Source organism: Ranitomeya variabilis, chromosome 3 (genome assembly GCF_051348905.1).
Source record: "Ranitomeya variabilis isolate aRanVar5 chromosome 3, aRanVar5.hap1, whole genome shotgun sequence".
In the NCBI taxonomy this organism is placed as follows: domain Eukaryota; kingdom Metazoa; phylum Chordata; class Amphibia; order Anura; family Dendrobatidae; genus Ranitomeya; species Ranitomeya variabilis.
The window spans coordinates 125,641,980-125,666,491 of NC_135234.1; the positions used below are offsets into that span (position 1 = coordinate 125,641,980).

General features: G+C 45.2%; 1 protein-coding gene across 3 annotated transcripts in view; it reads left to right on the plus strand.

Annotated features, from left to right (window-relative positions):
* Positions 1 to 24,512, plus strand: part of ADGRG2 (adhesion G protein-coupled receptor G2) — a 225,666-nt gene that overhangs the window by 173,812 nt on the left and 27,342 nt on the right. For all 3 annotated transcript variants that reach the window (XM_077294653.1, XM_077294652.1, XM_077294651.1), the window contains 6 exons: positions 3,709 to 4,307; positions 5,155 to 5,344; positions 5,838 to 5,994; positions 6,540 to 6,683; positions 22,629 to 22,754; positions 24,325 to 24,364. In XM_077294653.1, coding sequence (XP_077150768.1) covers positions 3,709 to 4,307; positions 5,155 to 5,344; positions 5,838 to 5,994; positions 6,540 to 6,683; positions 22,629 to 22,754; positions 24,325 to 24,364 — 1,256 coding nt within the window. The remainder of the gene's footprint in view (positions 1 to 3,708; positions 4,308 to 5,154; positions 5,345 to 5,837; positions 5,995 to 6,539; positions 6,684 to 22,628; positions 22,755 to 24,324; positions 24,365 to 24,512) is intronic.

Below are 24,512 nucleotides of genomic sequence, written 5' to 3' on the forward strand. Positions count from 1 at the left end.
CTTGGCAAGGTAAATGGGCTGCACATAGAAAAAATTTGAAGTTGATGAGCCGCCCTGATTGAGGGACAAGATGACGTTTTCAGTGGTACCACTTTTTTGTGTCAGTATAATGAAATACTACATTTTTGTTGTGTTTTTTTTTTTTACTGTGTACATCATATGAGTGATGGTATAGTTGCCTATCTTTACGTTTACATTTTGTGTTTATTTTTCTTTTACATAAAACAGCATTTTTAGTGGCAAAATATTGTTCTGTTATTTTTTCGTACTACCGCTATAGGCTACTTTCACACTAGCATCGGACGACGCACGACGAATTGCGTCGTTGCGATGTACCGACGCTAACAGTGAATGCGCCGCACAACGGGGGCAGCGGATGCTGTTTTTCAACGCATCCGCTGCCCCATTGTGAGGTGCGTCGAGGCGGGAGCGGAGTTCCGGCCGCGCATGCGCGGTCGGAAAATACGGGAATGACGCACCAAAAAACGTTACACGCAATGTTTTTTGGTGGCGACGGTCCGACGCAACCGTCGTACGACGGTTGCGACGTGTGGCAATGCGTCGCACTGCATCGCTAATGCAAGTCAATGGAGAAAAAACGCATCCTGCAAGCACTTTTGCAGGATGCGTTTTTTCTACAAAACGACGCATAGCGACGTCCAGTGCACGACGCTAGTGTGAAAGTAGCCATATTGGGCTTTAACATTTACTTGTCTGCTGATGTAATATCCTGTAATACCAAAGGGAGGAATTCCAGCATCTGTTAGTTATAAAAATGATCCAGTTTATTCAAGCAATTAAAAATTCTATGTTAGTGCAAAGAGGGAGTGGGAAAACAATATGGCAACGCTTTTTGAATGCAAACAGAATTATTCCTCAAGGCCTAATGGAAAATTACGACCCACAAGTCTTATACACAGGCAAAGTCAGTAACAGGTGGATTCTTTAGGAGCACTGGATAGGTAGCCCTAGTGAGGGGAGGGCGCACAGTCCCCCCGCAGCTACAGCCGAACACCTCCGAAGGAGGACAGAAACAGAAAAAGGGTGAAACTCGGTCAAAGGAGCGCCAAAAGTAAACTCTGACACCATAATGGGGTTTAAACAACAACGAGTTTCAACGGAAGTACCGTCTTCATCAGGTGTTTTCTTGACATATTGTACTTCATGGTAGTGGTAAAATTTCTTTGATATGACTTGCGTTTATTTATGAAAAAACTGAAATTTGGCAAAAGAAATTAACAATTATACAATTTTCAAACAATTTTTGTGCCCTTAAATCAAAGAGTCGTGTCACATAATAGTTAATAAATAACATTTCCCACATGTCTACTTTACATCAACACAATTTTGGAAACATAATTTTTTTCTGTTAGGAAGTTAGATGGGTTAAAAGTTGATTAGCGATTTTTCATTTTTCCAACAAAATTTACAAACCATGTTTTAAGGACCACATCACATTTGAAGTGACTTTGGGGAGCCTATATGACAGCAAATTCCCCAAACTGACACCATTCTAAAAACTGCACCCCTCAAGGTGAAAAAAAAAACACATTCAAGAAGTTTATTAACTCTTCCGGTGCTTCACAGGAACTAAAACAAACTGGAAGGAAAAAATGATCATTTAACTTTTTTTCACAAAAATTTAACTTTAGCTCCAAATTTGTTATTTTTACCAGTGTAACACGAGTAAATGGACCCTAAAATTTATTGTGCAATTTATTGTGCAATTTCTCATGAGTATTTCAATACCCCATATGTGAGGGATATCCACTGTTTGGGCACACGGCAGGTCTCGGAAGGGAAAGAGCGCCATTTTGACTTTTTGAACGTAGAATTTGCTGGAATAATTAGCGGACACCATGGTGCATTTGAAGAACAGTGGAAACCCCCCACAAGTGACCCCATTTTGGAAACTAGATCCATTAAGGAATATATCTAGACGTGTAGACTGTGAGCCCTCGCGGGCAGGGTCCTCTCTCCTCCTGTACTTGTGTGTGCCTTGTTTTACTCATGTTTATTGTACTTGTCTATATTTGCCCCGTTCACATGTAAAGCGCCATAGAATAAATGGCGCTTTAAAAATGTATAATAATAATAATGTGTACTGAGCACCTTGAACCCCCCAGGTGCTTCGCAAAAGTTTATAAATTAGAGCTGTGAAAATAAAAAAATCACATTTTACCCCCAAAATTTATTTTAGCTCTAATTTTTTTATTTTCTCGAGGGTAATAGAAGAAAATGGATCCAAAAAGTGCCATTTCTCCTGAGTACACCGATTCCCCATATGTGTGGGAATACTACTATTTGGGTGCACAGCAGGTTTCAGAAGGGAAGGAGTACTTTTTTTAATGCAAAAATGGCTGCAATCGAGAACAGAAGCCATGTCGCATATGGAGAACCAACCAAATCCATGCAGAGGAAACCCTTTAAAAAATATATTATATTAGTAATGATATAATAAAAACAAATATGAATATACAAAAAAGCACCCAAGTTAAGATATGAAACAGGGAGTCAGGGCAGCAGTCATCAGAGATGATATTACTAAACCTATAACTATAACTCCCTCTAGTAGGCCTTAAGGTACCTTCACATTAAGCGACGCTGCAGCGATAGCGACAACGATGCCGATCGCTGCAGCGTCGCTGTTTGATCGCTGGAGAGCTGTCACACAGACAGCTCTCCAGCGACCAACAATGCCGAGGCCCCCGGGTAACCAGGGTAAACATCGGGTTGTTAAGCGCAGGGCCGCGCTTAGTAACCCGATGTTTACCCTGGTTACCAGCGTAAAATGTAAAAAAAACAAACAGTACATACTTACATTCGCGTCCCCCGGCGTCCGCTTCCTGCACTAACTGAGCGCCGGCCATAACAGCAGAGCGGTGACGTCACCGCTGTGCTGTGCTTTCACTTTCACTTTACGGCGCTCAGTCAGTGTGGGAAGCGGACGCCGGGGGACGCGAAGGTGAGTATGTACTGTTTGTTTTTTTTACATTTTACACTGGTAACCAGGGTAAACATCGGGTTACTAAGCGCGGCCCTGCGCTTAGTAACCCGATGTTTACCCTGGTTACCAGTGTAAAACATCGCTGGTATCGTTGCTTTTGGTGTCAAACACGACGATACACGCCGGTCTGACGACCAAATAAAGTTCTGAACTTTGTTCAACGACCAGCGATATCACAGCAGGATCCTGATCGCTGCTGCGTGTCAAACTAAACGATATTGCTAGCCAGGACGCTGCAACGTCACGGATCGCTAGCGATATCGTTTAGTGTGAAGGTACCTTTAGGATCTGATGGCCTACCTGGGGGTCTGAGGCTATGTGAAAATTGTAGCCCTTCATACGAGAACGCATCAGCAGCGGCAGTGTCTGATTTTTGGATCCAGTTTTTAGTGAGAGCCAGAAAGTTAAGGGAATTGGAAAGGACGAAGTCATGGATGTAGGGAAGCTTGTTATGCACTGACTGTAAGTTCCAGAGGGCACAATTAAAAGAGACAGGAGAAGGCATGTACTGAAAGTTGATAAGATTAGCACGTTTTCTATGTGCTGCAGGAAGTGAGTTATATATACTAGTGGAAGGAGGGCCAGGTGTAGGGAACATGACACAATATCACAGGTCATTTTACTTATTACAGCTGTAACTCCCCACAGAAAAGAGGGACAACAAACATTATTAAACTGTAAGTTTGTTCTTGCTTTTGCAGCTATATCTCTTTCCCTGCCTGTTCTACCAATGGCAGTTCTGGAAGTGGAGGGAGCAGCACTGGAGGAGTCCAGACAACAACTGCCGGCAACAGTGGAGCACTTGGTACAACTGTTATTAATGGAACTAGTACAATTGTTTACCGTCGACCTTCTACAACTTTTACCAAAGGATCAAGTACAACTTTTAATATTTTATCTAACACAACTCTGGATGCTGATCTCAGTACAACTATTGATATTGATTCCAGTGCAACACGTAAAGGTGATGGTACATTAACAACAAACAGTAAATCAAAAACTACTATTAACAGTGAAAGTACATCAGTTAATAGTGGAACTAATGTAACAGTTAATCTTGGTAATACAACAACTGTTAACAGTGAGTCCAAATCAACGGGTGATCAAGGATCTATGACTACGACTCACAGTGAAGATAACTATCAAACTTCTACAAGACCTAAGACAACAGCTATCAGTGGCCCTAAAAGGACTACTAGTAGTGAATCTAATGTTACAGCCAACAGTGGACCTACAAGAACTACTACATATACCACTGTCTATACTGCAGCCAACACTACAAAATCACCAAGCACTAAAGGTAAACCTGAAGTACTCTCTTAGTTGTGTGAAAATCTCCACTCCCATTCAATATAATATTGCAATATCTAGTGAATGTTTTGTTCTTGTTCCTGTATATGTTTAATATTGATATGTGTGCTGGTTTGTATGCAATTACTGTATGTTTTAGAAAATGTCCACGTATAACTAAAATATAGTGCATTTACTGGGATAATAATTAAATGTAGAGGTGAATAGCTTTTGCTAATAATCAGTGTTTTGTCATGCACTTTTGTGTGAAAGTCCATTAGTGCAGAACTGCAGAAGCCATATTACTATAGTCATGGCCAAAACTTTCAAAAGCTTGGCTCAATTGAAGAGCATAGGATTGAAAAAAATGACTACAAAACCACACACCACCACACGTGGACAGGTTTGGTTCTGCCTTGGAAGAAATCCACTATGCAGACAAAGCGGGGGGAAAGGGGACTGCTCTCTTCATTGCTCTCCCTGTTCACAATGGTTTGTCTGACACTCCACTGTGGACGTAATATAAGCAAAATGCAGGGATGTGTGATGGCGTTCCCATACAAGCCCAGGTACACAAGCACGAGGACTAAGCATTGTTTTTTCGCTAACTGCACTAACAGTTATTTGTAATAAATTAATGATTAGATACATCATTAGGAGTCAATAAAGCCCTTCTATTACATGATAGGGGTAAATGTCTTGACAGATTCCCTTTAAGCGTCAGTATTATTGTGTATACATCATGCACACTGCAGTTATTTTTCAAAGAAATGTATAACATTACCAGTAACGCTTGTCAAAATGTATTCCCTGAAGTTTCTGCTAATTGCTTACTTACTTTTTTTTCTTTTTCAAAGATACTTTGAAAAAAATTTCAAACATCCTCAATTCCGGAAATCTCAATTCATCCATTGTAAACAGCATTGTGTCCCAGTTAGAAAACATGTTGTCAGGAGAAGTGAGTGCTGATGATGCACCAGATTTTCTCAATACCATAAACTCTTTTTTAAATGTCTCACAAGCTCTTCTTGGACCAGTTTCTAACAGGTAATTCGGTCTGTATCAGTCTAAAATATCTCTTGTGAATCACCAGGATCTGAGTGATGGCAGATCCCTCTAACATTATGAGCTCTCTGAGATGTAGTTCTCATAATTGGTCTCCAGTAATGATGAGTGAACGTGTTTGGATAAGGTGTTATCTGAGCATGCTCATGTGCTACCCGAGTGACTTCGGCGTGCTCAAGTTATATGTTCGAGTCCTGCGCCTGCATGTCTCGCGGCTGTTTGACAGCTGCAACACATGCAGGGATTGACTAACAAACAGGCAATTCCTGCATGTGTTGTGGCTGTCAAACAGCCGCGAGACATACAGCCACGGGGACACGAACATATTTTTCGGGTACGCCAAAGACACTTGGTTAGCATGCGAGCATGCTCGGATAACACCTTATCTGAGCACGTTCACTCATCACTAGTTTCCAGTATATGCAGATTATGTCCAGAATGGATTGCCTAAGTGTGTTTTCTTTTGTATTTATAGGTTAATTAAAATAGTGGATAAAATTGGTTTACAGCTGATTTTCCCTGGAAATTCCATAAATGTGACCTCTCAGTCCTTGGCACTGGCAGTGAGTAAAGTCAATGACAGTTCTTTCACAGGAACTTCTTTCAGTGTGAACTCCTCATCTGGTCTACAGGTAGGATATATATCAATTAATTGTAACGGTTGCATTGCTTAGAAAAATGAAAACATACTAATGTAGTATTATTAGAAATGGCCATAAACATCTGGAGGTCTATGTTCCCAATGTTGCAAGCCCCCGCAATCTTATATGAATTTTTCCACACTGTGTGCTACTTTTAGTAATGAGAGAGAAATAAGAAGCCACTGCAAACACACCTCTAAATAAATCTCTAGCAGTTTGTGCTGCAGAAAATTAATAGCTGGGGTAGATTTGCACTATAATTTACAGAAATTTCTGCTGTAAGTTACAGTAACTTTGTCAGGGCACAACTGATCACTCATCCTTTCACTAAGCTCTGCCACTGTATACAAAAACTGAGTGGCGAGAAAACAAAGAAAAAGTTGGAAATTGTTGTACAATATAGCGTGCGCAATAATTTGTGACTTTTTATACCAGCAATGATAAATACCCTCATATTTAATTGTTTATTATTACTGGCATTGATTTGTAGGCAGATACTATTTGTATTAATGTCATTTTATTCTTTTTATGGAAAGGTATCTTTGGGTTCCCAAGCTCCAGCAAACAGTGGTGCGTCCATTCTTCTTCCTGCTTCATTAATTAATGACCTGTCTCCTGGTGAACAAAAAGACGCCTCCAGAGTACAGTTCAACTATTATGCAGATACGTCATTTTTCATGGTATAACTTATAACTTCTATTAATGATAGCATGATTGTGTGGCATTGAACAATAAGTGCTGTCTGTGAGATCTCAATTAGAGGGGTGGTCCAAAACCTTATGTTGATGTAATCGTAAATGTCTATTTATTGTAATAATTTAATCACTTTTCTAATATCCTTTGATTAAAAAATACCTTCCTTTCCCTCTCTAATCTATCTGCTTTTTATTTATTTTTCTTTATCGCCTCTCATTGGGGGACACAGGAACCATTGGTGTATGCTGCTGCCAATAGGAGGCTGACACTATGCACAAAAAAAGTTAGCTCCTCCTCTGCAGTGTACACCCCACCGACTGGCATTATGCACTTCAGTTTAGCTTAGTGTCAGTAGGAGGTGGACACGGGTCTTTCATTAGACCCTTATCTACCTCAATGTGCGTCGTTTCTCTTTCAGGTTTTTCCGGAGGGATACAGGGTGAATAGTCACACCTGTAATCCCACAATACGGACTATGAGTATTGGGTGTACTGCCACCCCGTATCCTCATAGATCCAACAGCAGGACCAAGATCCTGGCACACAAGCGTGCTCAGAAGTCCGGTCCTAGCTCCGTCCCCCACCCACTCGCCCACCAGAGCCTATCGGTTGGAGGAGACGAGGACATCCATCACCAGTTCCATGGACGTCTAATACCTTCCACGTTTTAAGGTTAGTACCGGACGGCGTGGGATGTTTAGGTGAGTATCCTTTTCCCTCCCTATCAGTCTCTCCTTGGGGGGTCTCTGCGGATTCTCTGCTACAAGAGTGGGGAAATATGGGCGCTTCCACACTACTTTGCCTGCGGCCGCACTTTTTCTGGCACAGACCTCCGCAGTAGCGTTTGCGCGGCGGCCCTGGTGACCGGCCGCGTTGCTTCCTCCACGGCGGCGGCCGCACTTTTACAGGCAGTCGAACTGCCTTGCCTGCGGCCGCATCCTTGCTCTGTTCGGCACGGCCCCCTACAGGCAGCCACGCTGTTTTCCCCGGCGGCCGTACCTTTCGGAGCTGACTCGCGGTCCTCTCCAGCGGCCGCCGACTTCTAATTTAGTCCCCGGCTTCGGCCGGGGCCTACTTCTGGCGCCGCGACTCTGCCACTTCCGGTTTGCTCGGGCGGGCTTTTCTCCCGCCCGATGACCTTCTCCCCACATTCTCCGCCCACCAGCGCCATCTTGGTGCTCCTGGGTGCTCAGCAGACTCCACCCTCCCCACTTCGATGGCACCACAAACCGCCGCTCCACCACCTTGCAGAGCGCGCAATCTGGCATTTTTCCTGCGGTTCCTCTTGAATTGTGGCAGGAGCTCTTATCGCCTTCCTGTCTACAGTCTTCCCCGGAGGTCCACCCGCAAGCCGGACGACGTCCTCCACCTGGATTCAGTTTTCGTCTGCCGTGAGTAGCTCTGCACTGCAGACTGACATTCCCCTCTGCCCCCCTGTCCCCTAACCCTCTGGCATTTCTTCAGGGACCCTTCAAAATGTCTACCTCTAAAGGGGGCCGCTCTCGTCCTCCTACTTCTTCCTCTAATTCCTCTGCCTTAGTCAAATACTTTGCATGTTCGTTTTGTAACTGCAAACTTCCCTCAGGTCAGTCCTCTCCACTCTGTCAGGCCTGCAGCAACCCAATTGTTCCCACCGCCCAGGATCCCCCGGCTGCTCCGCTTGAGAGCGATACCCCCACCCCAGGCTGGGTTTCCTCTCTGTCACAATCGGTGGCAGATCTAACACGGGTGTCTCAAACTCTGGTGCCAGTGCTGGACCGATTACCCCTGCAGACTCCCGCACTAGCCAGCGGGTCGCGGGAAGCTTCGTCCGAGCCCTCCATTGCAAGCCGCAAAAGGTCCAGACAGGAACGCCGGTCTGAGTCCAATTCTCGCTCCATCTCACCACACGGTCCTTCTCTGCGGTCGACTTCCCCCCGGTCCTCCTCCCCTGAGTCAGGCGAGGCGTTCTCAGATGCGCCTTCGGAGGATGTTTCGGAGCTGGATTCGAACCAAATCGCTACCGGCGCAGGAGTCATCTCTGCCGATCAATGTCCTCGTGATTCGGGCCATTTTTCTGTCCCTCCGTCACTGGGAAAGGATTCTCAAGGGCCTACCAATCCGTATCCAGACGGACAATGCCACAGCTGTGGCTTATGTTAACCATCAGGGGGGGACTCGGAGCTCCTTGGCCCTTGTTGAGGTATCCAAGATCCTCCTCTGGGCAGAGGCAACGGTTTCAGTGATATCCGCGGTGCATATCCCCGGCGTGGACAATTGGGCCGCCGAATTCCTCAGCCGCGAGGGTCTCGCGGCAGGAGAATGGTCCTTGCACCAAGAAGTATTCCATCAGATTTGTCTTCGATAAGGGACTCCGGATGTGGACCTCACGGCGTCTCGTACGAACAGGAAGGTTCCTCAGTTCGTCTCCAGGTCTCGCGATCCTCTTGCAGTGGGCGTCAACGCTCTGGCCATTCCTTGGTCACGGTTCGTGCTGCCCTACCTGTTCCCACCCCTTCCCTTGCTTCCCAAACTGTTGAAGAAGATCAAAGCAGAAGGGGTGCCGGTCATTCTGATCGAGCTGGATTGGCCAAGGAGAGCTTGGTTCGCGAAGATCGTCAACCTTCTCGTGGACGCCACCTGGCGCCTTCCAGACAGGCCCGATCTGCTGTCTCAGGGTCCGATCTGCCACCCGAATTCTCGGTCGCTCAGTTTAACGGCGTGGCTGTTGAGACCGCAGTTCTAAGAGCGTCCGGCCTTTCGGACCGGGTGATTCACACCATGATCCAGGCTCGGAAGCTTTCGTCTTCCAGGATCTACTATCGTACCTGGAAGGCTTACTTCTGTTGGTGCGAGTCCAACCGCGTTTCATCTATGTCCTTTTCCCTGCCTTCCATCTTGGCCTTCCTTCAGGCAGGACTGGATTCGGGCCTTGCTCTTAGTTCCCTAAAGGGCCAGGTTTCTGCACTCTCCATCCTTTTTCAGAAGACCTGATCTTCTCGGCCACAGGTTAAGACCTTCCTTCAAGGAGCAGCCCATGCTGTCCCTCCGTATAGGGCCCCGATGGATTCATGGGATCTAAATCTGGTACTGGACATTCTGAGGGTTTCCCCCTTTGAGCCTCTCAGGGAGGTTCCCCTGTCAGTTTTAACATGGAAGGTGGCCTTTCTTGTGGCCATCACTTCTATCTGCCGCGTTTCCGAGTTGGCGGCCCTGTCTTGCCGACCTCCATTCTTGGTCATTCATCAAGACAAGGTGGTCCTCAGGCTTCCGCCTTCCTTCCTTCCTAAGGTGGTTTCCACCTTCCACCTCAACGAGGACATCGTTCTACCTTCTTTTTGTCCAGCTCCGACTCATCCTCTGGAGCAAGCGATGAACAAGCTGGACCTCATCAGGGCAGTGAGGATCTACCTGGATAGAACATCTGCTTTCTGGAAGACGGATTCTCTTTTCGTCTTTCCTGATGGCACGCGTAGAGGCCTCCCGGCTTCTAAAGCGACTATTGCTCGCTGGATCAGAACGGCAATTCTGGAGGCTTACCGGGTCAAGAACAGAGTGCCCCCTCCTGGGATAAAAACTCACTCTACCCGGGCAGTCGGCGCCTCCTGGGCGGTGCACCACAGGGCTTTCACCCTACAGCTTTGCAAAGCGGCAACCTGGTCTTCCATCCACACCTTCGCCAAATTTTACAAGGTCCATACCTACGCTTCGGCAGACGCCAGCCTAGGCAGAAGGATCTTGCAGGCGGCAGTGGTGAGTCCTCTGACCTGATGGAAGTCTGTTTTTCCCACCCTAGGGACTGCTTTGGGACGTCCCATGGTTCCTGTGTTCCCCAATGAGAGGCGATAGAGAAAACAGGATTTTTGGTTGCTTACCGTAAAATCTGTTTCTCGGAGCCTCCATTGGGGGACACAGCACCCTCCCAATGTTTCTCAGTTTCTGTTGTTTTATGTTCTATGACATAGTAACATAGTAACATAGTTAGTAAGGCCGAAAAAAGACATTTGTCCATCCAGTTCAGCCTATATTCCATCATAATAAATCCCCAGATCTACGTCCTTCTACAGAACCTAATAATTGTATGATACAATATTGTTCTGCTCCAGGAAGACATCCAGGCCTCTCTTGAACCCCTCGACTGAGTTCGCCATCACCACCTCCTCTGGCAAGCAATTCCAGATTCTCACTGCCCTAACAGTAAAGAATCCTCTTCTATGTTGGTCGAAAAACCTTCTCTCCTCCAGACGCAAAGAATGCCCCCTGGTGCCCGTCACCTTCCTTGGTATAAACAGATCCTCAGCGAGATATTTCTATTGTCCCCTTATATACTTATACATGGTTATTAGACTGTTCTCACATTTACAGTTCTCATGTTTGTGGTTATGTTTCAACCTTGTTGTTTTTCTCCTACTGCTTTCTCACTAACTAAGTGCATAATGCCAGTCGGTGGGGTGTACACTGCAGAGGAGGAGCTAACTTTTTTTGTGCATAGTGTCAGCCTCCTAGTGGCAGCAGCATACATCCATGGTTCCTGTGTCCCCCAATGGAGGCTCCGAGAAACAGATTTTACGGTAAGCAACGAAAAATCCTGTTTTTTGTACTACTTACAGTTTGATCACATTTTGTTTGAGAATTCCCATTGTATTATTATTATTATTATTATTATAGTGCCATTTATTCCATGGCACTTTACATGTGAAAAGGGGTATACATAATAAAAAACAAGTACAATAATCTTAAACAATACAAGTCTCAGCTGGTACAGGAGGAGAGAGGACCCTGCCCGCGAGGGCTCACAATCAACAAGGGATGGGTGAGGATACAGTAGGTGAAGGTAGAGCTGGTCGTGCAGCGTTTTTGTGGTTACTGCAGGTTGTATTTATAAAGAAAACCTTGCACTCAACTTTATGCTCTTTTGTGGATTTTTATTGTAGTACCCAAAACGTTTCGGTCCAACACACCGGACCTTCATCAGTTACGTACTGTGTATGGAGTAGTGGGGAGAGACAAATCACTGTCTCTGGGCACACTGCCAGAGCGGCGTCTGAATAGAAAAAACCGTCAGGGATAGGATCCACTTTATGGGAGAGAGAAGTCGTGTGCCATGTGAAGACGCGGAATCCTCCGCTCGTCTGATCATTACTGCAGGTTGTAGGCTTGTCAGAAGAGGTAGGTCTTCAGGTTCCTTTTGAAGGTTTTCACAGTAGGCGAGACTCTAATATGTTGTGGTGGAGAGTTCTCGAGTAGGGGGGATGCATAGGAGAAATCTTGTATGCGATTATGGGAAGAGGAGATAAGAGAGTAAAGAGGGAGCTCTTGTGAGGATCGGAGATTGCGTGCAGGTAAGTACCGGGAGACTAGGTCATAGATGTATGGAGGAAGACCGGTTGTGGATGGCTTTGCATGTCATGGTTAGGGTTTTGAATTGGAGCCAGTGAAGGGATTGACACGGGAGAGGTCGTGGAATAGCGGGAGTATAAGTGGATTAGTCGGGCAGCAGAGTTTAGAATAGATTGGAGGGGTGCGATAGTGTTAGAAGGGAGGCCACAGAATAGGAGGTTGCAGTAGTCAAGGCGGGAGATGATGAGGGCATGCACTAGGGTTTTTGCAGATTCTTGGTTGATCCGGGAAATATTTTTGAGTTGAAGTCGGGAGGAAGGGGAAAAGGCTTGGATATGTGGTTTGAAGGAGAGATCAGAGTCCGAGATTACCCAAGGCAGCGAGCTTGTTGGACTGGGAAGAATGAGCAGCCATTTGCTTTAATGGATAGGTCCATTGGGGGGATCAAGTGAGATGGGGGAAAGATGATGAATTTTGTTTTGTCCATGTTCAGTTTTAGAAATCTAGCATAGAAGAAGGAAATAGCGGACAGACATTATGGAATTCTAGTTAGTAGGGAGGTGATATATGGTCCAGAGAGGTAGATCTGTGTGTCATCAGCATAGAAGTGAAACTGCAAGCTGTGATATTCTATGAGCTGTTCCAGGCCAAAAATGTAAATGGAGAAGAGCATGGGCCCTACACAGATAGGGGGTGAGGTGAGGAAGTGGTGTGTGAGTGGGAGACGCTGAATGTCCGGTCTGTTAGGTATGACAAGATCCAAGATAGTGCCAAGTTTGTGATGCCAAGAGATGAGTGTCTGTAGTAATAGGGAATGGTCCACTGTGTAAAAAGCAGAGGACAGGTCCAGGAGGAGGACAAAGCAGAGTCGCTTGACTTTGGCGGTTAGTAGGTCATTGGTGACTTTAATCAGGGCAGTTTTAGTGGAGGGATGCGGTCTTTAGCCAGATTGTAAGCGGTCGAAGAGGGAGCAGGAAGAGAGGTGGGAGGACAGTTAGAAATGGACGTGTTGTTCAAGTAGTTTTGAGGCATAGGGGAGAAGTGATATGGGGCGATAGCTAGATACAAAGGATGGGTCAAGAGAGTGTTTTTTGAGGATGGGTGTGATTGAGGCATGTTTGAAGCATGAGGGGAAGACACCAGTTGTTAGTGATAGCTTGAAGAGATGGGTTAGGGTTGGAATAAAGACTGTGGTGAGGTTTGGGATGAAGTAGGATGGGATTGGGTCAAGTATACAGGTGGTGAGATGAGATCTTGAGAGTAGAGCGGAAATTTGATCTGTAATGGTGACGAAATTGGTTTTGGAGGAGGAGGGCTCAGTAGTTAGAAAGAAGGGTTGTAGGCCAAAGCTTTCTCTGATGTTATCAATCTTCTGCTTGAAAAATGAGGCAAAGTCTTCAGCTGAGATGAGTGGAGAGGGAGCCGGTATTTGGGGACGAAGGAGAGAATTGAAAGTGTTGAATAGCTGTTTAGAGTTGTGAGACGGAGGATATGAGAGATAAGAAGTAGATTTATTTTGCTGTAGCAAGTGTGGCCTTGAAAGTAGTGAGGGACTGTTTGAATGCAATGAAGTGCTCTTTTGAGTGGGAACTTTTCTATCTCCGTTCAGCAACCTTGGTAGCCCACCTCAGTTATTTCATCAGGCTGGTGTGCCAGGGTTGTCTGTTGATTTTGCGAACTTATGTGTGTGAGAGAGGGGCAACCGATTTGAGAGCTACTGCTATTGCAGTGTTATATAAAGTGGCAGCAGTGTCCACATTGTGTAAGGAACTTATGTCTGTAAGAGGGAGTAGGGATTCAGAAAGTTTGTGGAGTGGGGATTGTGGACCTAGAAAGAGAGGGAAGAGAATGTAAGTAGGTTGTGGTCAGAAAGAGGGAGCGGTGAGTTAGAGAGGTTAGATAGGGAGCAGAGGTGGGTGAAGGTGAGGTCCAGTGTGTGGCCATCTTAGTGAGTGGCTGCAGAAGACCATTGAGCGAAACCGAAGGATGAAGTGAGAGAAGTTTTGTGACAGCTGAGAGGGAAGTGTCAGTGGGGATGTTGAAGTCGTCCATGATGATAGTGGGGATGTCAGCGGAAAGGAAATGAAGCAGCCAGGTGGTGAAGTGGTCGAAGAAGGTTGTGGCTGGCCTTGGGGGGTGGTAAATGACAGCAAGTTGCAGGTTGGAGGGGTAGTAGATGTGCAGAGATGCACCTCAAAGGAAGGGAAAGTAACAGAGGGTGGCAGTGAGATTTAAGTGCAGGAACAGTTATCTGACAGGAGAAAACCAACTCATACGCAATTCTTTCTGCTGAGGCGGATTGTGTGGGAAAGGTGGAATTCACCACACAAAAGTGCAGCTGGAGAGGCTGTGTCAGAGAGGGTGAGCTGGGTTTCGGTGACGGCGAGGAAGGATAGTTTGTTAGTAATAAAAATGTCATGGATGTAGGAACGTTTGTTGCAGACAGAGCGAGCGTTCCATAAAGCTCCTGTTAGTGGGACTGGGGAAACGGGCTGGTTGAATGGGTATAAGGTTAGAGAGGTTACAGAAAGTTTTGACAGACTGTGGATGGGAGGTAAAATGATTGTGGAGATGTGAGGAGGACCAGGATTTAGAGAAATACCACTGGCAGAGAGGAGGAGCAAAGAAAGTGATAGCAGGTGGGAACAGTAGAGGGGATGAGGTGGGTGGCTATCTGTTTGTAGATAGGGGATTGTATGTTGAGAACAGATCTGAGGAGAAGGTGAGATGGATGGGAAGGATAGAGGGAGAGATGACCAGTTCCTTTCTAGGTGTAGGGATTAGTAGAAAGTGAAAGGATTATAGGGGTGAGAGTGAAAACAAACAGAAACATTGTTTACTGTGACTAAGGGCCCCTTCACACTGGTCGATTCTGCTACGATTACGACGCATTTGCGTCATATTCGACATCGCAGTACGAGCTCGTAGCCAGCGGTCACACTCTACGATGTTAACGCTTTTTCTGACGTAGTTGCGATGTGAACGTCACGCGTCGCAATCGTACGCTACCCTTCACACCGCCATAGTCCTACGACTCCGAGCGTGACGTATTACCAGCATGGGCGTGCTAAAACGTCACGCCCAATCAGGAGACAGGTATGCGGAAGCCCAACCCACGTAGTCGCATTACGAGCTCGTATGACCGCCGTCACATACTACGATTTTGACCGCCACAGCGAGACATTTACGACGAAAGAAAGTTCTGCTCTTTCTTTCACATCGTACGATGCTGGGCTGCGTCGCAAATCGTAACGCCATGTCACACTTTGCAACCTCGGAACGAGGACGGATAAACGTCACAAATCGAACGCTCGTTCAGACTTTGATTGCACAGTGTGAAGGGGCCCTAAGTATCCAGTTACCTTCAGTTCCCATCTGGTTCAATTCTCGATTAATTAATAGCTCCACAACAGTTGCACTTGAATGGTACATGCTGCAGACTGAAGTCATTGCAGACTCATTGCAGACATATTGTTTACAATATATTTAGTAGAAAATGCATTCAGGTGTGAAACAGAGGGGAGTGGTGTGTGCTCATCTTGGTCAGATAATTAAGACTGAGCCAGATGCAGGATGATCAAGGCAGAGTAAACAAGGAGGTCATAAAAAACATTGGGGCTATAGCAATGGTTAGTTGAAAAACATACCAAATAGCAGTGGTAGGGAAAATCATTGTGGAAAGCTGGATGACGTACCAAGTGGTTTCAAGTAGCAGAGGTAGAGAAAATCAATGTGGAAAGCTGGATGACGTACCAAGTGGTTGCAAGTAGCAGAGGTAGAGAAAATCAGTGTGGAAAGCTGGATGACGTACCTATTTAAAGAATAGATAAATAAACTTACTGATTAGAGTGCAATGGTGGCAGATGGCAGGGTACAGTCTGTATACATATTACATTCTGGATTAATTCATAGCTCCACACTTCTATGTTGCATTTGTATGGTGCGGACTGCAGACTACGATAGCAGAGGCTGTGGTCACTACCTCGGACCCAAGCTGCAACAAAGCGCTATAAGTGCCTGGTCTACTGAGCATGCGTCGGTTGTCCATTCCGATGTATGCTCAGTGCGAGCTTTCTTGTCATTGTGAAGTATTGTTTCAATGCACAGTGACAGTGCGCTCCCTCGCCGGCTCTAATAAGAAGTGACCAGTCAACAAGAGAGCATGCACATGTGGAAAAAAGGGAATTCAGCTCCAAGAGATAAAATCACTTAACTTTAATAGTATTTGTTTAAAATAGAAATAGGCTATAAGACATACAAAAAAACGGATATACCGGAAGGAGAGTGCCTGTATAAACTGTACGCGTTTCAAACACTGCTGAGACTAAAAGCACTTGTGTGTTCGAAATGCGTACAGTTTATACAGGCACTCTCCTTCCGGTATATCCGTTTTTTGTATGTCCTATAGCCAATTTCTATTTTAAATGAATACTATTAAAGTTAAGTGATTTTATCTCTTGGAGCTGAATTCCCTTTTTTCCATATGTGCATCTCTAGGCATCTGGCAGAGACGCAAATCCGTGCTCAAGATTTCTTGGACTCATAAGGAAATTCATCTAAAGGGCGAGCTGAATTTATCTTTTCTTCTGCAACAAGAGAGCATGCATTGTAAGGAGAAAACGCGGCAAGCAAGGAGAGAGAGACCAGAGTCACGTATGAAAAATTACTGGAGGGGTTGGGGTTGACCCCTGTTGTGGATTCTGTTTTTGGGCTCCCTCTGGTGGTTACAACTGGTACTGGGTGACTTTGGTGGGTTGCGGTCTCTGGTTTCCACCTGTCCATCAGAGGCTGGGTGTTTCCTATTTAACCTGGCTTTCCTGTCATTCCCTTGCCGGCTATCAATGTATCAGTGTGTGTCTCTGTTACCTGCTCCTAGGCCTTCAAGACAAGCTAAGTCTGTATTTCCCTGTTTCATGATTGCTTTCATGTTTTTTAGTCCAGCTTGCAGATATGTAATTCTCTGCTGTTGGTTGCTCTAGTGGGCTGAAATTACCACTCATGTACCATGAGTTGGCACATGAGTTCAAGTAATTTCAGGATGGTATTTTGAAGGGTTTTTCAGCTGACCGCGCAGTTCACCTTTTGTATCCTCTGCTATCTAGCTTAAGCGGGCCTCATTTTGCTGAATCTGTTTTCATAACTACGTTTGTGCCTTCCTCTCATTTCACCGTCATTATATGTGGGAGGCTGCTATTTCTGTGGGAATATTTCTCTGGAGGCAAGTGAGGTCTGTTATTCTTCTGATAGGGGAAGCTAGATCTCCGGCTGGCGCGAGACGTCTAGGGGCCCCCCAGGAACGTCCCCCGGCTACTGTTAGTTGAGTGTTGAGGTTCAGGATCGCGGTCAGCTCAGGTTCCATCACCCTAGAGCTCGTCCTGTTTTTGCCCGTGTCATGTTGACAAATTCCCTGCCATTGGGAATCATGACAGTATAGCCGGCCCACAAAGTGTTAATTGTTTGGGCTGAAGCAGGAGAAAAAGAAGTGTTGAAGGGAAATTTTTTTTTTTTTTTCCCTCAGAGTTTTGCTGCCTAGCCCTTAATTGCTGTCTAGCTGCTTCTTACCTCCTCTTAACCCTTGAATGGCTTTGACCTTAGCTGTTTAACATGGATGTCCAGAGTTTGGCTTCCAGCCTGAATAATCTTGTTGCAAAGGTTCAAAATATACAGGAATTTGTTGTTCACACTCCTATGTCTGAACCTAGAATTCCTATTCCAGAGTTTTTTTCTGGAGATAGATCTACCTTCCTGAATTTCAGGAACAATTGCAAATTGTTTCTTTCTTTGAAATCTCGCTCCTCTGGAGACCCTGCTCAGCAGGTCAAGATTGTAATATCTTTCCTGCGGGGCGACCCTCAGAATTGGGCATTTGCATTGGCACCAGGGGATCCTGCATTGCTCAGTGTGGATGCGTTTTTTCTGGCACTGGGATTGCTCTATGAGGAACCTAACCTGGAGATTTAGGCTGAAAAGGCTTTATTGGCCCTCTCTCAGGGGCATGATGAAGCGGAAGTATATTGTCAAAAATTTCGGAAATGGTCGGTGCTTACTCAGTGGAATGAGTGCGCCCTGGCTGCAAACTTCAGAGATGGTCTTTCTGAGGCCATTAAGGATATTATGGTGGGGTTCCCTGCGCCTACAGGTCTGAATGAGTCTATGACTATGGCCATTCAGATTGATCGGCGTTTACGGGAGCGCAAACCTGTGCACCAGTTGGCGGTGTCTTCTGAACAGGCACCTGAGACTATGCAATGTGATAGAATTCAGTCCAGAAGTGAACGGCAAAATTATAGGCGGAAAAATGGATTGTGTTTTTATTGTGGTGATTCAGCTCATGTTATATCAGCATGCTCTAAACGCACAAAAAAGGTTGATAAATCTTTTGCCATTAGTACTCTGCAGTCTAAGTTCATTTTGTCTGTAACTCTGATTTGTTCACTGTCATCCATTTCCGTCGATGCCTATGTGGATTCGGGCGCTGCCCTGAGTCTTATGGATTGGTCATTTGCCAAACGCTGCGGTTTTAGTCTGGAGCCTCTGGAAGTTCCTATTCCTTTGAAGGGAATTGACTCTACACCATTGGCTATGAATAAACCGCAGTACTGGACACAAGTGACCATGCGCATGACTCCCGTTCATCAGGAGGTGATTCGCTTCCTTGTACTGTATAATTTACATGATGTACTAGTGCTTGGTCTGCCATGGTTACAAACTCATAATCCAGTCCTGGATTGGAAAACAATGTCTGTGTTAAGCTGGGGATGTCAGGGGGTTCATGATGATGCACCTCTGATTTCAATTGCTTCATCTACTCCTTCTGAGGTCCCTGCGTTTTTGTCTGACTATCGGGATGTTTTTGAGGAGACTAAGCTCAATTCGCTCCCTCCTCATAGGGATTGTGACTGTGCTATAGAATTAATTCCTGGCAGTAAGTTCCCTAAGGGTCGTTTATTTAATCTGTCAGTGCCAGAGCATACTGCTATGCGGAATTATATTAAGGAGTCCTTGGAAAAGGGACATATTCGTCCATCTTCGTCCCCTCTGGGAGCAGGTTTTTTTTTCGTGGCTAAAAAAGATGGTTCCCTGAGGCCTTGTATAGATTATCGCCTTCTGAATAAGATTACAGTCAAATATCAGTATCCATTGCCATTATTGACTGATTTGTTTGCTCGCATTAAGGGGGCTAGGTGGTTCACTAAGATAGATCTTCGCGGTGCGTATAATCTTGTGCGGATAAAGCAGGGTGATGAGTGGAAAACCGCATTTAATACGCCTGAGGGCCATTTTGAGTATTTGGTAATGCCTTTTGGACTTTCTAATGCTCCTTCAGTCTTTCAGTCCTTTATGCACAATATTTTCCGTGAATATCTGGATAAGTTTATGATTGTGTATTTGGATGATATTTTGGTGTTTTCTGATGACTGGGAGTCTCATGTTCTACAGGTCAGGAAGGTGTTTCAAGTCCTGCGGGCCAATTCTCTGTTTGTGAAGGGCTCAAAATGTCTCTTCGGAGTCCAGAAGATTTCTTTTTTGGGGTACATTTTTTCTCCTTCTACTATTGAGATGGATCCCGTCAAGGTTCAGGCGATTTGTGACTGGACACAACCTACATCTGTTAAGAGTCTTCAGAAGTTCTTGGGTTTTGCTAATTTTTATCGTCGGTTCATTTCTAATTTTTCCAGTGTTGTTAAACCTTTGACTGATTTGACTAAAAAGGGTGCTGATGTTGCTAATTGGTCTCCTGCGGCTGTGGAGGCCTTTCAGGAACTTAAGCGCCGGTTTACTTCTGCTCCTGTGTTATGTCAACCAGATGTTTCACTTCCTTTTCAGGTTGAGGTTGATGCTTCCGAGATTGGAGCGGGGGCGGTTTTGTCACAGAGAAGTTCCGATGGCTCGGTGATGAAGCCATGTGCGTTCTTTTCTAGAAAATTCTCGCCCGCCGAGCGCAATTATGATGTGGGTAATCGGGAGCTTTTGGCCATGAAGTGGGCATTTGAGGAGTGGCGTCATTGGCTTGAGGGTGCTAGACATCGTGTGGTGGTCTTGACTGATCACAAAAATCTGATTTACCTTGAGTCTGCCAGGCGTCTGAATCCTAGACAGGCTCGTTGGTCGTTGTTTTTTTCTCGTTTCAATTTTGTGGTTTCATACCTGCCAGGTTCAAAGAATGTGAAGGCAGATGCTCTTTCCAGGAGTTTTGTGCCTGACTCTCCTGGAGACTCTGGGCCTACCGGCGTCCTTAGGGATGGGGTAATATTGTCCGCCGTATCCCCAGACTTGCAACGTGCATTGCAGGAGTTTCAGGCGGATAAACCTGATCGGTGTCCACCAGAAAGACTGTTTGTTCCGGATGATTGGACCAGTAGACTCATCTCCGAGGTCCATTCTTCTGTGTTGGCTGGTCATCCTGGAATATTTGGTACTAGAGACTTGGTGGCCAGGTCTTTTTGGTGGCCTTCCTTGTCAAGGGATGTGCGCACCTTTGTGCAGTCTTGTGAAGTGTGTGCTCGGGCTAAGCCTTGCTGTTCTCGTGCCAGTGGGTTGTTGTTATCCTTGCCTATCCCGAAGAGGCCTTGGACGCACATTTCCATGGATTTTATTTCAGATCTCCCTGTCTCACAGAAAATGTCGTTATCTGGGTTGTGTGTGACCGCTTTTCTAAGATGGTTCATTTGGTACCCTTGCCTAAGTTGCCTTCCTCCTCTGAGTTGGTCCCTTTGTTTTTTCAGAACGTGGTTCGTTTGCATGGGATTCCGGAGAATATCGTTTCGGACAGGGGATCCCAGTTTGTGTCTAGATTTTGGCGGACGTTTTGTGCTAAGATGGGCATTAATTTGTCTTTCTCGTCTGCATTCCATCCTCAGACGAATGGCCAGACGGAGCGAACTAATCAGACCTTGGAAACTTATTTAGGCTACGTTCACACGATCCGTTTTTCACTGCGGATTTTTCCGGTCCTTTTTCGGGGAAATCCGCAGTGGAAAACGGCGGTGCTTCTCTCGGCGGATTTGTGTCCTTTTTCTTCTGCGGATTCCACTGCGGGTTTCCAACTGCAGTTTCCTATTGGTGCTGTTGGAAACCCGCAGCGGAATCCGCTGAAAGAATTGACATGGTACTTCTTTTTTCCGTTGGCAAATCCGCGCGGATTTTCCAGCGAAAAAAAGGATCGTCGGCACAGCGGGTTTTGTTTTCCATAGGGTAACATTGTACTGTACCCTGCATGGAAAACGGCTGCGGATCCGTAGCTGCAATTCCGCTACGGATCCGCAGCAAAAAACGGATCGTGTGAACGTAGCCTTAAGGTGTTTTGTTTCTGCTGATCAAGATGACTGGGTTGCCTTTTTGCCACTGGTTTCCACCTGTCCATCAGAGGCTGGGTGTTTCCTATTTAACCTGGCTTTCCTGTCATTCCCTTGCCGGCTATCAATGTATCAGTGTGTGTCTCTGTTACCTGCTCCTAGGCCTTCAAGACAAGCTAAGTCTGTATTTCCCTGTTTCATGATTGCTTTCATGTTTTTTAGTCCAGCTTGCAGATATGTAATTCTCTGCTGTTGGTTGCTCTAGTGGGCTGAAATTACCACTCATGTACCATGAGTTGGCACATGAGTTCAAGTAATTTCAGGATGGTATTTTGAAGGGTTTTTCAGCTGACCGCGCAGTTCACCTTTTGTATCCTCTGCTATCTAGCTTAAGCGGGCCTCATTTTGCTGAATCTGTTTTCATAACTACGTTTGTGCCTTCCTCTCATTTCACCGTCATTATATGTGGGAGGCTGCTATTTCTGTGGGAATATTTCTCTGGAGGCAAGTGAGGTCTGTTATTCTTCTGATAGGGGAAGCTAGATCTCCGGCTGGCGCGAGACGTCTAAGGGCCCCCCAGGAACGTCCCCCGGCTACTGTTAGTTGAGTGTTGAGGTTCAGGATCGCGGTCAGCTCAGGTTCCATCACCCTAGAGCTCGTCCTGTTTTTGCCCGTGTTATGTTGACAAATTCCCTGCCATTGGGAATCATGACAGACCCCTGCTCACCGGGTTCTCTCCTTAACATCCACAAAATCAGTGCGCTCTCTTGCCTTCTCATCACTTCTCACAATTGCAATATGGGCACAGAAATGCAGTTGTATTAAGCTAATGTGAAAACTACCCATGTCTAATTAGACTGCTGAAAAGTCTGTATCCTGTTATTGATACCTCTGACAGCTATCTAACATGCCAGAGCTGTGACTGTTAAACTCACTTCTACCTTCAAACTTAATGTTGTGCATAGTGATGTGCATAATGCTTTAAAGATAACATTCGTAGGAAATTTGTGCAGCAGTATAAAGCAACCAACAGTGGTGCTGTTAAGATGTAAGTTAGCAAAACAGCACCTCCTGACTTCATGTAGCCATCACCAGGAATCTGTTATTGCTGCCAGTCTAATGTCCTATTATAGTAATTTTTCGTCATATATTTCAAGCACACCACTTGAATATATTGTACCTCACAAGTCACAGGCTTTAGTGACCATGCCAGTGATCATAGTAGAGTATTTCAAAACGTTTTCCTCTCATGGCAAGTTGTTTTAAGGCAATATATACAGTATATGTTTTAATACGTTTTCTGCTTATATATCAGGATGCATCCCTCAAAAATCAAAAATTAGTGAGTAACGTGATATCGTCAACTGTTGCAAACCTCTCAGTAATGAACTTAAATGAAAATATTACTGTGGCACTAATGACTTCAGCAAAGAATGTCTCAGTAAGTATGTTATTATGTGTACCACGGCTGTACCATGGTTTATATGTGCAAGTATTCTTGTCAAATGCTGACACATTTGCCCCTGGTGAAATCTATTTGATTTTTCTATGGTCAAGCTTCAAAAGTTATAATGTCAGAAATATTGCTGACAGTCCCAGTATGACTATTTAGTGGTGGTGACTATAAGCAGTCTTAATGGGGTTGTCCATTTTTGGATAACGATTACTTCCCTAATTGTTTTAGCTAGACAACATGAAAATAAACACACATGCAATATGCTTTCTTGTAGTATCTGCATAATCCTGCAATGAAAGCTTTTGTCTCTTATACTGTAAAGCTTTCTTCCATGGAGCTCGGCCTCCAGACCCTGGAAGAGAGTGTGCACTAGTTACATTCCAGTAAAGGGTTAACTCAGTCACCTTTCTGCAGCCCATTGAATTCTTTACAGCAGTTAGCTGCTTATCCTTTTCCCTCTCATCTTCTGAAGAGATACAATTATAAATCACCAGTCTGCAGATTTCACATCAGCTCTCCTAATCTCAGCTCTCTGCTATATCTATCCTGAGTTGTGTGTTTTTTTTCAAATGCCCTGTTATCTCTATGTGTAGATAAAGTGATGGCGGTGTAGACCCCAGAACAAACCACTGATTGCTGAATGTGTTACAGCAGATCTTGTACGGAGCTCTACTAATGTTACAGTTCTACTATTCACCAAAACTATCCCTCAAGGAGGAGAACTTGACCTGCTATACACTAGGAAACTAAGCAGACTGCATTGTTCTGAACTGCTCAAGCGACAACTTGAAAAAACCCCTTTAATCAATCCAATCCCCCATATAAAATAAATACAATATACTGCATAATCACCTCCTACAGCTGCTAGTCCAGCGATGTCGGCACTGCTGTTCCCAGTGGGTGACATGGTATTGTTGTCAATGCAACGACATCGCTGTGACGGCATCAAAGCGGGAGGCGAGTGTAAGCTTTTCTTATTTTAATTGGAGGACATGGGCATTTACAAAAGGGGTTGTCCAATTAGAGGACAGCACCTTTAGGGTATGTGCACACGTTGCGGATTCTGCTGCGGATTTTTCCGCAGCGGATTTGGAAAATCCGCAGTGCAAAACCACTGCGGTTTTCACTGCGGATTTTATCGCGGTTTCTTCTGCGGATTCCTCTGCGGGTTTTCAACTGCACTTTCCTATTGGTGCATGTTGAAAACCGCTGCGGAATCCGCAGAAAGAATTGACATGCTGCGGAGAATAATCCGCTGCGTTTCCGCGCGGATTTTTCCGCAGCATGTGCACAGCGGTTTTTTTCCCCATAGGTTTAGATGGTACTGTAAACATTGGGAAAACTGCTGCGGATCCGCAGCTTCAAATCCGCTGCGGATCCGCAGCTTCAAATCCGCTGCGAATCCGCAGCAAAATCCGCAGCGTGTGCACGTAGCCTTACACAAAAATGTGTCCTGTGATCTTACTCTGCCAAGCCTATTAAAAATAACTATTGTTGTTATTATGTCATTAAATATATTCTATATTAATGTTACATTACATTTGTGTTTCTGCAGGATGAAGTGGATTGTGTGTTTTGGGACTTTAATAAAAACAGTAAGTATGCAGCACTGAAAAATATAACATATAACATAGTTATTATTAAGGTTGAAGGAAGACTTTAAGTCCATCTAGTTCAACCCATAGCCTAACCTAACATGCCCTAACATGTTGATCCAGAGGAAGGCAAAAAAAAACCATGTGG